The following is a 13,481-nucleotide window of genomic DNA, read 5'->3' on the forward strand; positions in this document are numbered from 1 at the left end:
ATGTTTTTGCAATAAGTATGTGGTGCATTTTAATGCCACTTTGTAATGTATTTCTTCGTCACTTATCTAAATTCTTTATGACTTGGAAATCACTCCTCCAAACATAACATCTTATTTCAATTTCCATTTGATGATATGAAAGAATATATATATAGTTTATATATTATTTTAGTTGTCGTATCCTTGTCGTCCCATGTCCATGCAACATACCAGTTCATACCAAAAAAATGAGAAATTTGATTTAAGTCAATAAATATTTTTATATTTCAGTATAAGTGAATGATCATTTTATTTTAGGAAAATTAACAAAAAAGTTTTAAAAAACTATAGTTTTAATGAAAAATGATAAATAAAGGTGTAGTGAATAGTATCAGAGAAAGGTAAAAATGAGGTTTTTCATTAAAAGTGGACTGTACCGAGAGTGTTTCGTTAAAACTCTCTTTTATTTTCTAGTATAGGCTAATAAAAACAATTATCCTCTACAACTAAGGTTAATAAAAACAATTATCCTATACAACTAAGGTTAATAAAAACAATTTCCTCTCCAACTAAGGAGTGACAAATCTAGGATTCCACCTTTGGGAGGCCTAATGTTAAAGTTCAAATTTTTTAGATAGAAATAGAGCACAAAGCTCGCAAAAAATTCAGTTTATTAATTTAGGTATTTCATCGAATGCTTGGTGGTCTTGTTGTTGTAAGTCGAACCATGTTATGCATATGTCAACAAATATTGACATTACCGAAGCAATATGATAAGTGTTATCAAGAGCTTTTTATGGAGTGATGTCGAAATATGCTTAATGAACATTATATAAATCACTTAGTGAACACAAAAGGAATCCATACCAAATATTCGGAGTGTCCTACAAAAACTTTACATGTGTGTTTCCCGGCCTCTGGGTGGTTTTGGGATCACCTTGATCTCAGTGTACATTTGCCCTTGCAACTAAGGTGAATTCCCCCTTCTTTATATTTCTCTTTAGACCCTAATAAAAAAGCGCGAATATTGACTGACTCAATTCTAATATTCATAATATTTTGTGACCTATAATAAAATCCCCCAAAATAAAATTACGTTAATGCAATTTAAAGTAACTATATGGGCAGAGATATCATTTTTAAAACGTTAAAGGATGTCCATGTAATTTACCTAAAACAGCGGTTAAGGAAGCACTCGCGGGGAAGAGCAAAAGCCAAAGGGTTTAACGAGCGACTCATAAACCCGCAAATTGTAACAGAGCTTCCACTCATAAACCCGCAAATTGTAACAGAGCTTCCACTTCACCGCTGCCAATTCGCCGCCTGTCACCCGTCGCCTGTCACCCGCCGCCAGTCATGGAAGAAGGCACTTCATTTTTGTTCTCCGGCGTCAACTTCAACCGGAAAAAGTTTGCCACGGACTTCTCCAGATTCCAGGTCCGAATCTTCTCTTCTCAGAAAAGCGTATCACGTTATTTATTTTTCGGTTATTTGTCAAATTAAAATTTTGAAATTTGATTAAGAAGAACAAAGAGAGCGAGAAAGTGGTAGAAGATTCGAGCTTGTTGGAAATTCCAAAATCTGAGGCGGAGGTGGAGGCAGAGAAGGAGGAGCCAGTAGTGCCGGTTAAGAAGAGGAAGCGGAAGGGGGAGGTTTCCGGTAATTTCATTGTTTTTGGTGTTGAATTTGTATGCTTTGAAACCTAAAAAGATTTATTTTTTTTCTTATGATTTGTTTGACTTTGTGATGGCATAGAGGGTGTGGAGGGGATTAGTGTCTTTAAGACCTCAAAATCGGCGAAGGCAGCGAAAGCGGGGAAAGAGAAGCCTGGCAATGAAATCACGGAGCAGAAGAAGAAGTTGAATCGGCAACTCGAGGTTCTGCTTCTTGTTCCTTCATCTTTTTCGTGTTTGTCAGTTTCCTTGTGCTTAAATTAAAGTTGATTTTATATGATTCAGCGGGATTCGCTGACGCGAAAGAAGTATAACATTCATGTGTCCGGGAATAACATCCCTTCACCACTTGATAATTTTGCAGACTTATCCTCAAGGTATTCCTTATTTTCTTTTTATTTTAGTGTTTCTTAGGTAGGATATGTATAAGTATTGCCTTTGATCTCGAACACCGAGGATTCATATGTGGATATTGTTGGTTTTGTGAATGCCTGGATGGATTTTTTTTATAAGTTCTCATTTACGAGCTTGATATTTTCCTTAGGAGCATGATAAAAATGAGAGTTTTTAATCTTTGATTATTTCCAGATATGGATGCGAGCCATATTTACTTCAGAATTTGGCAGAACTTGGATTTAAAGAACCAACGCCAATCCAAAGGCAGGCTATTCCAGTCCTCTTATCTGTATGGTCTCTTACTTATGCTATCTGCTAAATTTTACATTGTTTTGTAAGAGATCACCGGGTTATATAAGGCTTCAGTTTCAACAGTACTTCAGCACGGGTTGACTTTTGGTTTTGAAAGATGTCCTCATCGCCTTTGTCATCGTTTTTTATTAGGGTCGAGAATGCTTTGCTTGTGCTCCAACTGGATCTGGAAAAACTCTTGCTTTTGTTTGTCCCATGCTAATGAAACTTAAGGTATTGCTCATGCATTCAACTGTTTCTTTCTCCAAATGTTGATGGCTGAGATTTTCTGATGAAATTTTTTCATATAACTAGCATACATCTAAGGATGGTATCCGAGCTGTTATTCTTTGTCCAACACGTGAGTTAGCTGCTCAGACAACCAGAGAGTGCAAAAAGATGGCAAAAGGAAATAAATTCTACATCAAGTTAATGACCAAAGAGCTTGCAAGAAATGCCGATTTTTCAAAAATACGCTGTGATATACTCATTTCTACTCCACTTCGGTTACGGTTGGCTATCCGGAAAAAGAAGGTTGATTTAAGCAGGTGCGTATGATGCATATATTCATCTTTTGTTCATAGAAAGTTTGAAACTAAAAGATGCTGGTAGAAACAAGAAATCATTGTGTACAAATGAAGATTTTTGCAGTAAAAACGATCATTCTTATAGTGGCTCATTGGTATTTTCTCCTCATAATTTTTTTGTGTTGTACAGGGTTGAGTATCTGGTATTGGATGAGTCTGATAAGCTTTTTGAGCTTGGCTTGTTAAAGCAGATTGATTCTGTGGTCAAAGCATGTTCGAACCCTTCAATTATTCGCTCCTTATTTAGTGCTACTTTACCTGATTTCGTTGAGGAGCTTGCCCGCACCATAATGCATGATGCTGTTCGAGTTATCATTGGCAGGAAGTGAGTTTGACTTTATCTTGTTGAAAATCACGAAGTGGTTCCCTTTAATTGCATCAGTGGTTCCATTGACTTGCATCTTTTCTTTGTATGTTTCCATACAGAAATACTGCTTCTGACACTATCAAGCAAAAACTGGTCTTTGCTGGAAGTGAAGAAGGGAAGCTATTAGCACTTCGTCAAAGCTTTAAGGAGGTATGCTTTGTTGGTGATAGAGGCAACATTTTGCTTTTAAGAAAGATTGGTTATATTTACAACCTCTTCTAAATAACTGCTTCAGGATCGAGTTCAAAGATGATATGGAATACAAGTCCTCGTGTATCAAATAGTATTCCAAGGGCACTTCATACAGTTTCTGACCTTGTGTTAATTGAATAAGGCCATTATCTACTGTAGGTCCTGTCCTGGAAATACACAATTGATAGTAAAGCACAGGAGAGGCAATTTTGAAAATGCTACAAGATCTATCTAGATAACGGCGAAACAAGGAATTATGTGAAGTTAACCAAATGTTATTTAATATCCACCAATTATCTAAGTTCTTAGAAAATTTAATCTTTGTAATTGGCATTTATGTTTTGTTAGTTAAACATTTCCAGACTTTCAGCTGGATCGGTTTGATGTGTTGACCAATTTCTTGTTATGCTTTTATCTTGTTAGTAGAGTCTGAATCCACCAGTGCTGATATTTTTACAAAGCAAGGAGCGAGCTAAGGAACTCTACGGAGAACTGTTGTTTGAGAATGTAAGAGTTGGTGCCATACATTCTGATCTGTCACAAACACAGGTAATTTGTTCCCAATTGTTATCAGATGATCAACCTTAAGCCTTATATAGTCTACTTATGTCGGCACTCTACCATTCCACTCGACATAAAGGAAACCTTTAACTGATGTTAAAACTTGATTATGCACTTGTTTTCATGGTATCATGAAAAAGGCCGGGTCTGGATATCTGTGTGTTCTGAGGAGGTTTGCATGGAAATAAGAACGAACTTGAATTTTGACATTTTCTTGCTATTTTACAGTGGATTGGAATTCCATAATTAATACTTGGGCGCACTTCATTTAACATTAGATTCCACTACTACTATCATGCTTGATTCCCTATGTTATATGCGTTATTATTTCTATGTACTTGAACAGTAATTTCAATCTCCTTTATACTAATTATAAATTGGAGTGCAGCGAGAAAATGCTGTAGATGACTTCAGAGCTGGAAAAACATGGGTTTTAATTGCCACTGATGTTATTGCTCGGGGTATGGATTTCAAAGGTGTCAACTGTGTAATTAATTATGATTTTCCAGATTCTGCGGCTGCGTACATTCACAGGATTGGTATGCCTCTCCTTGTCCCTATGATTGTAACCTATGTACATGAAATATGGGATATGTTAAACAAAAGATATAATGGTCAGTAGTTTCTTTCAAAAAAGAATTCTATACAAGAAATATCGTATATGGTTTAAGGGAATGTATTAATAGAAACTTCAATCCGTGATTAATTTGGAAGACTATCGAACAAATATGACGTTGGTTTTTGGGTTTGTTTCATAAGACTTATTTTTGTCAAATTGAAGTACTTTTGTTGTTAACCAGATCTTGAACTCTGCAAATTTATGCATGAATATTTGTTGTGCATCTTTTGCAACTGTCTTTTATCGTTCCTAATGATTATGTTTAGGGCTTTCAATTGCTCGTTTGATGCCTATGGAAAATTGTATTACGGTGTATGTGATTTACGTAGTCATTGATTGTATCAGACAAGTTTCTTCACGTTATTGCTATAACCATTTGAATTGGTTTTCGGGGAATGATTTCACGAGCTCACTGAATCTATGTTTGTAATTTTTCTGTGAAGGTCGGTGTGGACGAGCAGGGAGGAGCGGAGAAGCTATTACTTTCTACACAGAGGCAGATATTCCATATCTACGGAATATAGCTAATGTGATGTCAACATCAGGTTGTGAAGTTCCGTCTTGGATCATGGCCTTGCGCAAACAGAAGTGGAAAAAACACCGACCCGGAAGAGAATCGATATCAACCCAACCGAAAGATGAGAAGGAGTAAAGCAATTGTCATATCGGCAACCAGATTTTGCAATTTTGATTTGGAAGTCCTCAAAGCAATCATTTGTTATCGATGAGTTATATTTACAAACTGAAGAGTTTGGGATGGTGTACGGATCGAATGTACAAGAATTATATTTACAAATTGAAGTCGAAAACAGAGTAACATCTATTTTATTCAAGTTATGAAACAACCCAAAGCTCCTTTATCTTTTTAGCCATCAATAAGCTGTTCGTAATTTAGAAACCCAGTTTGAATGTTGTGGATGTGAAGGAAAATGTCGTTTCGTCGTCATAATGTTTTCTTTTTTCTTACTAGCATCCATCTGAACGGTCCAAGTTAGTTTCAGAAGTCCATAACTGCGTCCCAAGTCCATGCTAGTTTGAGTTTTTGCAGTCAAATGTATGCCGGCAGGTCTAGAATTCAACAACGAAACATCCTCCACTAAAGGTAGCGTGTCCTTTGGTCGCTAGTAGCCTAGTACACCCATTACACAGTTGTAGAAGAACTAACACAAGTGAGATGGTCGATACAACAGGGCAAAAAAATTGAAGCCTTAAGCGGACTTCTCGCTCCAATGATAACTTTACCTGCCGGAGTTCGATGCCCGTCCTGTCATCACGTATCTTTTTATAGTTCATAGTTTTAAGCCTCAAAACTTTGGAACGTGAAAGAGTGCCGCTGTGTACTACCTGGTGCTGCAGGTCTGACTGCTACCTTGTTCTCCAGCTGCTCCAATCATTGTTAAGGGTCTAAGGATTTCCTCAGGTTCTGAGGACACACTGGACACAACCACTCCCTTAGCTGGGGACTGTGCCTCCCTACCTTCTGATCGAAATGGGGGCTTAGATCATAACTTACTGATGCAATCTTGTTTAGAATAGAACTTTTAGATGATCCTGGTATCGCTTTCCTCTTGTTCCGGAAACTATAATTCAACATTGCTAATAGAAGCCTATGCCTGAAGTGGTTCATAACTATCATCCAGCATCTGCAACCACAACTCCTCTAGCATTGCATATATTTTACCTTTCTCAGGATGCAGGCAATCTTCAACAAAAAAATACATGGGTCCTATTCTTAACCTCAATCCAACTCTGCCCCGGAACTTTCCTGACATCCCTTTCTCTCATCAAGTTCCTTAACCTTGCAACATCATCCCAACTGCCAGAAGAAGCATGGATGTTGCAAAGCAACACAAGAGCAGCAGAATGGGTAGGATCTAATTTTAGTATATTCTCTGCTGCCCGTTTTCCAATCTCAACGTTCCCACGGGTTCTGCAGGCAGCGAGTAGAGTCATACATACCACAACGTCCGGTTCAAATGCCATTTGCTTGATGAATGCCTCTGCTTCATGTAAGCATCCGGAACGTGCAAGTAAGTCAACCATGCAAGAACAATGCTCTATTGTCGGTACAATCCCATGCTCGGATTCCATGGTTTTATATACTTTCCACGCTTCCTCTACCAGTTCGATATGACTGCAAGCAGTAAGGCACCTACCAGTGTAACTTCATTGGGTTTTATGCCCAATTCCTTCATTCTTTTGAAAATGTCAAGAGCTTCCTCTCCATATCCAAACTAAGCGTAACCCACGCTAAACTACTCCACGAGACAACATCTGGATCCTCCATCCAGCCGAAGAGCTTTTGCACACTTCCAATTGATCCACATTTTGTATACATGTCAATTAATCCATTGCTGACAGTAACATCAAGCACAATCCCACTTTTTACAGTAAGGCAACGAATCTGATTCCCAACCTCTAGAGATGCTATATTTGCACAAGCTCCAATTACATTACCCAAAGTAATATGATCAGGCTTAGTTTCAGAAATACGCATTAAATTTCGTAAATGGAAAACCTTCCCCGACCTGGTTGTGCTGCATGCATGCGGTAATAATAGCATTCCAAGAAACTGAATCAGCGTGACTTCTTATATCTTCAAACACAAGAAATGCATCATAGAGATTTGAACACTTTGCATACATTGTTAGTAAAGCGTTGGACACAATAACGATAGAATCAAAGGCCCCCTTGATAATGTAGGAGTGGATCTGCATACCCTGATAGAGCGTTGAAGGGCTTGTGCAAGCAGTAAGTATTGGGAGAACACTAACTTCATCGGGGATCAGTCCCTTATGCCGCATCTGAGAAAAGAATGATAATGCTTCATCAGAATCTCCAGCATTCGAGAATCCTGAAATAATTGCATTCCATGACACTAAATCGAGCCTGTCTATCCAATAAAACACTGTTCTTGCAGATTCTAAATGCCCACATTTTGCCTACATGTCACAGAGTGAGCATCCGGCAAATATGTCTCTCCCTAAACCAAATTTTGTGCACATCCCATGTATTTGCTTTCCAAATTCTGGTTTAAGAAGGCGGCCACACGCACTGAAAGCACTCCCAAATATAAACTCATTCGGCTGGTAAGCTCCCTGACGGAGCATTTCTTTGAAATGATCCAAAGCTTCTTTGTCAAAACCAAGCTGAGAAAACCCTGCAATCATCGAACCCCAAGAAATCAAGTCCTTAGTCGGAACACGAGAAAATACATCAAAGGCGTCCGCAATTAGACCAAACTTTGTGTACATTGAAGTAAGGGCATTTTGTGCAATAGGGTGAGAACCAGTCTCTGATTTTATAACATGGGCAGGCAGCTGTCTCCCCAACAGTTCATTCCCCAGACCTGAACAAGCTTTTACGACGCTTCCAAAGGTGAAATGATCAGGCATACAACCCGACCTCAGCATTTGGAAGTAATATTCAATGGCTTTATCCTCTTGACTATTCTGAGAGTACCCAGAAATCAGTGAAGTCCAAGAAACCACATTTCTCTCATACATTGCATCGAAAACCTTACGTGCATCCGCGAACGACCCACATTTTCCATACATGTTAAGAATGTGGATCTGGAAAATAATGTCCGGGTGGTAATTGGAAGCCAAAATATGGCCGTGGATTTTCCTGCCGTGTTCGAGAGACCTGAGAGACGAGCAAGCAGAAACCAAATTTGTGTAGGTGGTGGGAAATATTGGGAGGTTCGTGTTCGTTTGCAAAAACTTAAACGCTTCAATGGCATCTCTGTAAAGCTTTTGCTTGCACAAGGAGATTATGTAGTCGTTGCTGAACTTTTTGTTTTAGAGGTTTGGTGAAAGAGATGGTGGAGGTTGAGTTGGTTGACTTTCATAGAAGGTCAACGGCAGTGGGGGTTTTAATCTTGGGAACTTTATCGAAAAACTCCTGGTACTGTTCATTCTAACGAAAAACCATATTTTTACACTAAAGTCAATCCTGGTACTATTCACTTTACCCTTTATTTTGTCTTTATCGTTAAAACTCAAAGTTTTCAAGCCCTTTTCATTAGTTTTCTTTAAATCTTTTACCAAACCAGTTCCAGAAGCTTGAGAATGAGCCATATTCACATTTCCAAACAGTAAAGGCCTCAACGAATGGCCTTCCGGTGATGAAGTGTCGATGCAAGTCACATTTGAAATACAAAAACTACAAAAATTATAATGGATTTCAAGGAATTCGAATTGCTAACGATGTTCAGATGAAATTTGATTCAGGTAGTCATACAAAAAACTTGTTCTTCTTTACAAAATAGCAAAACGTAATTTATCCTCCACCAAGAAGGGGCTTCAGAACCAGGTGTTATTTATACTCGGACCTGTTTGCGTTACTGTCACCTGTTAATTTCCTATACCAAAAGATATTCTTACACCCTCACCTTCTCCGCAGCTTCCTTAATTTGTGCAATGGTAAAAATGCCGAAGAAATCATCATCTCTGATTCCATTGATTGCGGCAAGTGCAACATCATCGACACTAACAGGTGGAGCCAAGAGCAGATCAGATGCTGGAAGAGAACTCAACGGTTTGGTAAAGTTTTCGGTAGCATTAATAAATCTTTCCAATGGTTCACCTATCAAATCCAAAGGAATCTCAAAACCATCCACCCTCCGTTTCCCGTATATGAAACCAGGTCTAAGCACGATACCTGCGGAAGTTGGAATTACAAAGAAACGTTGGGAGAGAAATACAGGAAACAAATAAATATGAGGGGACGTGACAAAGTTGGAATTATATATCTTGCTTCAGCCAATAAAATGGGAGTCAATGAAATAGAAGTGATCAAATCCAGAAAAAGTATGTTTAATTAGGTTTGCCAGAAAATTAGTGAGTATTAAATTAAAAAAACTACTACCTCGTTTTGCTAGTTGATCCAATATAGCTGAGAATTCCTTATCATCCTAAATGAATGGGCCGAATGGCTTCAAAATAATAATATATTCCAATTATTTAAATCACTCATCTCCCTCGCTTCTTTAGTAAAGATAATAAATAGCCAATTCTAGACAGTCCTCACATATAGTCTCCTAAAATTTCTGAAAAATGAAAAGGAAAGACAAGAGTTAGGTATTACCAGAATTGGGATATTTGGAGAGAACCTCTGATTCAGCTTTTCTCTTTCCTGTGAAGTACCCAGATGAAAGCAAAAATGGAGGTAGATTGTAATCATGCACTGAGATCAAGATAAACTTGGGAACTCCTGCCAAAGGAAAAGAACAAGAAAATGAAAGCCATATATCTCAGCCGTCCTCTGCAAACAATTGTAGAAAGAGTAGCATAAAGCGACCATGGTATACATAATGAGAAATTAACATCATTGTTCTAGTCAGGAATATACTGATACATTTACATCTAACGAGAATTTTTCAAACGCACCAATATGTAACTTGTAGAAAAACTACTCTTTTGGGTCCACCAGACAATATGATGGTTCATTTAAGTGTTCATTTAAGTTTTCATTCAAATAGTCCATGCAAAAATCAACAAAATCGAAGATCGATTAGCCATTTGATTATCATCATGATCACTTCAGTGTTTTTACCAAAAAAATATAGTTTCATCTGATTATTTGAATAGTGTTACATGGCTAATTGAATTTTTTTTATTTTTTCGATCTTTAGCATGCATAACCTTGGGGGACCTAAACCGTTCATATTATGGAGCCTGGAACCCAATATGGGGTTAACACAAATGATTTGATTTATTCAGTATGTATTAGGTCATAGTACTGTGCATTTGAGAATTTCCCAACATATACTTTGACCTACGGCTTGACCAAAGTCAGACCTCAAATTTGACAGTCTCCCTGATTCAAATAATCTGCTTTCACAGAAATTGATAAGAAGAATTTCTAAGCTTCCTTTAGACATTCCTATTGGAGTGCTAGCTCTCATGGGAATACAAGGGCCGTAGGCAAGGTATCTTACAAATTTTTCTTCAATTTTTGATAGCCCTATGTCATCCTCTCTATTTTGACTTACAAACAAAGACTCAAAGTCCTCAATTCTAACAAAAACTGAAGAAATATTACTGCAACTGATAGATCCAGTGCCTTGTCACGGAGAAGTGATACCAAAGGGTACTAATGAGATGGAATGAACAAAAGAGAAAAGGAAGGGAGGGGTGAGATAGAAGCTTCATTACAAAGACGAGTGAATCAAATAATAAAAATATGAAAAGAAAGCAAAGGGCTAATTTACTGCAATGTGATAATTGACATTGCTACCGTAATCCTTCGCAGCATTAACAGCAACAACATTTGCCTCCCCATTAATCCTTTGCATCTGTTCCTCGCTGCCAAAACCACCAATGGTTGAAACCACAGTGGTGGCCCCGATAAGTACTTCATCCCAGTTTACATAGAAAACATCTCCTGCATAACAAAACTTACTTCAATATATGCATCCATTGAAACTGCAGATATATGTACCAATACTACCAGCCAGTCCAAGATTTTCATCAGCTTGAAGCAACACAAATGTGACATGCAGATAAACGACGCTCAAAAACTCTAAAACAGAACCAATGGCTTCTTCAAAAAGAATAAGGCCACATCCTTCTCAAGTCTCATATCATATTCACTTCAAGCACATTTTAAATTTCCAGACCGACAGTTTTACATGCATCAGTTCTTTTCTCCATTTATCTTTATCATTAACATCAATAAGTTTCTTTTTTCTTATCAATGGCAATTAAAAATGGAATTTTCACATTTTTTGTTTAATTGCAGTTTCTAATAATAACTTTCAAATCACAGCTGATAGAATCTTAGTCACTGAATGCAAAATCAGTAAAAGCAATGTCGTAGGAACACAACGGTTTTAAGCTCAAAATTTAACGAAAGACCATAGAACAAAACAAAAACCCCGATATTGCAATACTTCCAATCATATAATTGTTTTTCCCTTTCGGAAATCCTAATCGCAAAAGGCAGACCTGATTTTTGCATTTCTACAGCAGCAAAATGAAGTTTGAAAGCAGAAAACTTGATTACAGCATTACATGGCAAGCAAGCAATAGAAAAATGAAGGTTATAGAACGTGACATACCTGGCACCCAGTTAACCTGATCTATCCACGCACCGGAGTAAGTAGGACGCCCTGACCTGTTAAACCAAGCAAACATTTCAGACACAAAAAATCAACCAGAAATGAATAGATGCAGGCCAAGTGACAAAAAAAAAAAAAAAAAAAAGAATCAATTTTCAGCACCTGCTCACGCCAACAACCTCTATTCCTCTGGATACCGCAGCCTTGCATATAGCAGAACCAACAAAACCGGTGCCTCCTAACACAACAACCTACTAAGACAAGAATATATCACAACATGTACTTTCTTTGTTTCTAAATAATTGCAACCTACTTTACTTTTATTTAAGATTATTCTACTTTAAACTAATCTAAACCGCTGGAGGGGAATTTGAACTCGAGTGCATAGCGGGAGCATATCCGCTCTAACCAATGTGGCTACGCCCGCAAATACATATCACAACATGAAATTACAGCTGAGGAATTGAAAATTAAAAAGCAATGTCTTAGGCTTACCCGTTCAGGTTTAACATCGGCCACAACGTCTATTGTGGCGGAATTGAAATCCGTCTTTACATTCACCTCTCCATATCTGCATTTAACACTGAAGATAAAGCAAATATTAATCACAGTTTATACAACCGAATTCTAGAGAGAGAGGGAGGGAGAGAGGACCGGTGGTGGAAAAGCGAGGTGGGTTTGGGCCGGGCGGGGAAGAAAGCTCCGGGAAAAGAAGAGGGGAGCGTAGAAACGGCAGGGAAGTGCAAAAACGACGACATTTGACTAGAACCAGATGACGGTCACTCAGCTCTGAGCTGGGATTGTTGTCTGCTTTGACTTTTCAGGATTTCCGAATTTGGGGAAGAAGTAGCGGTAGCCGGCAAACGACTGCAGAGAGAGAGAGAGAGAGAGAAGAAAGATGGTGCAAAAACGTGAAGTGAAAATGTAGAGGGGGGAGACTGAAATGGTTAGGCCCAGAAAATCATGTGGCCCAACTGGGTTAGGCTCTATTTTTGGACGGATGATATCATTGACGTGATTTATTTGTAATTATTTAAATAAAAAAAAAATGATGATTTAATTGTAATTGTTTAAATAAAAAAGAAGAAAAAAAAAAAGAGATTAACAACGAAGATAATCCTACTTTTTTTTGTTGAGGCCGATATAGTTCCAGTCCATTTGATTTTTTATTTTTTTGGGGTGTTGGAAGCTCCACTTATTTACCCAAAAAGGAAAGTAGTCAAGGAGGTCGTACTTGGGCTGGACTGTTGGGTATGTACGATCTAATTCAATTCGGTTCGGTTTGCTGGTAAATAAAACCGATAGTGAGCTGAATGGAATGACCGGTTTGGCTTGGTTTTAGTTCGGCTTGACGAGTTGTACTCGACTTAGGCTTTAACCCATTTGATTTTTTTTTGTTGGGTTTGTTCTAATCACTTGAAGCCTAAACTTAAAAATCAACTATCCTACACGAATTTACAAGTAATGCTAGGTAAATTAATTTTTTAGACCACATTTACAAATCATGGAATGTGTCGTCAATAGGTAATAATCACGTTAATTTACAATTAAATAATAATCTAATCATCAATAACCACATTATATGATTTACAAAATACGATTTAAATATGCCTCAAAATTCATATTTAGGCCATCTCTAAACAAGGGTTGGCCAAAGGGCTCGTTTTAGTCCTCTGGTCCTCCAAGATATTAATATTTTAATGAACAGTACAAGGCTATATTTGCCTCCGTCTCCAACTGAGGGTCAAAGGGC

The 13,481-nt window shown here is 37.8% G+C and overlaps 2 protein-coding genes and 1 pseudogene across 3 annotated transcripts; 1 reads left to right on the forward strand and 2 right to left on the reverse strand.

The window, feature by feature from the left end:
• The first annotated feature begins 1,179 nt into the window (after positions 1-1,179).
• On the forward strand, positions 1,180-5,510 carry LOC103419292 (DEAD-box ATP-dependent RNA helicase 57-like). The gene is made up of 12 exons (XM_008357405.4): positions 1,180-1,416; positions 1,506-1,638; positions 1,735-1,856; positions 1,938-2,029; positions 2,241-2,337; positions 2,493-2,573; positions 2,655-2,887; positions 3,057-3,251; positions 3,353-3,443; positions 3,912-4,034; positions 4,435-4,585; positions 5,109-5,510. The coding sequence occupies exons 1-12, from the start codon at positions 1,336-1,338 to the stop codon at positions 5,315-5,317; spliced, it is 1,608 nt and encodes a 535-aa protein (XP_008355627.2). The 5' UTR covers positions 1,180-1,335; the 3' UTR covers positions 5,318-5,510.
• A 640-nt stretch (positions 5,511-6,150) lies between these two features.
• Positions 6,151-8,462, reverse strand: LOC103419301 (pentatricopeptide repeat-containing protein At3g53360, mitochondrial-like; annotated as a pseudogene).
• A 382-nt stretch (positions 8,463-8,844) lies between these two features.
• Positions 8,845-12,709, reverse strand: LOC103433266 (uncharacterized protein At1g32220, chloroplastic). 2 transcript variants are annotated; one of them, XM_008371508.4, is made up of 7 exons: positions 12,383-12,709; positions 12,224-12,311; positions 11,891-11,979; positions 11,729-11,784; positions 10,906-11,052; positions 9,754-9,879; positions 8,845-9,327 (listed from the first exon to the last, which is right to left on the reverse strand). In XM_008371508.4, exons 1-7 carry the CDS (start codon positions 12,484-12,486, stop codon positions 9,047-9,049), a joined length of 891 nt encoding a protein of 296 aa, XP_008369730.3. In that variant the 5' UTR covers positions 12,487-12,709; the 3' UTR covers positions 8,845-9,046. The 2 variants fall into 2 exon arrangements, with proteins under 2 accessions (XP_008369730.3, XP_028956937.2); XM_029101104.2 differs by having other exon boundaries at positions 12,224-12,299; positions 12,383-12,683.
• Between the last annotated feature and the right edge of the window lie 772 nt (positions 12,710-13,481).

This window comes from Malus domestica, chromosome 04 (assembly GCF_042453785.1).
Source record: "Malus domestica chromosome 04, GDT2T_hap1".
Classification (NCBI taxonomy): Eukaryota; Viridiplantae; Streptophyta; class Magnoliopsida; order Rosales; family Rosaceae; genus Malus; species Malus domestica.

Coding starts and splice junctions, on each gene's coding strand:
- LOC103419292 (XM_008357405.4), top strand. CDS start 1,336: ATGGAAGAAGGCACTTCATTTTTGTTCTCCGGCGTCAACTTCAACCGG. Junction 1,417..1,505: donor CGGACTTCTCCAGATTCCAG/GTCCGAATCTTC, acceptor TTGATTAAGAAG/AACAAAGAGAGCGAGAAAGT. Junction 2,574..2,654: donor CCATGCTAATGAAACTTAAG/GTATTGCTCATG, acceptor TCATATAACTAG/CATACATCTAAGGATGGTAT.
- LOC103433266 (XM_008371508.4), bottom strand. CDS start 12,486: ATGTCGTCGTTTTTGCACTTCCCTGCCGTTTCTACGCTCCCCTCTTCT. Junction 12,312..12,382: donor ACCTCGCTTTTCCACCACCG/GTCCTCTCTCCC, acceptor CTTTATCTTCAG/TGTTAAATGCAGATATGGAG. Junction 11,053..11,728: donor TCAGGTTAACTGGGTGCCAG/GTATGTCACGTT, acceptor TTTGTTATGCAG/GAGATGTTTTCTATGTAAAC.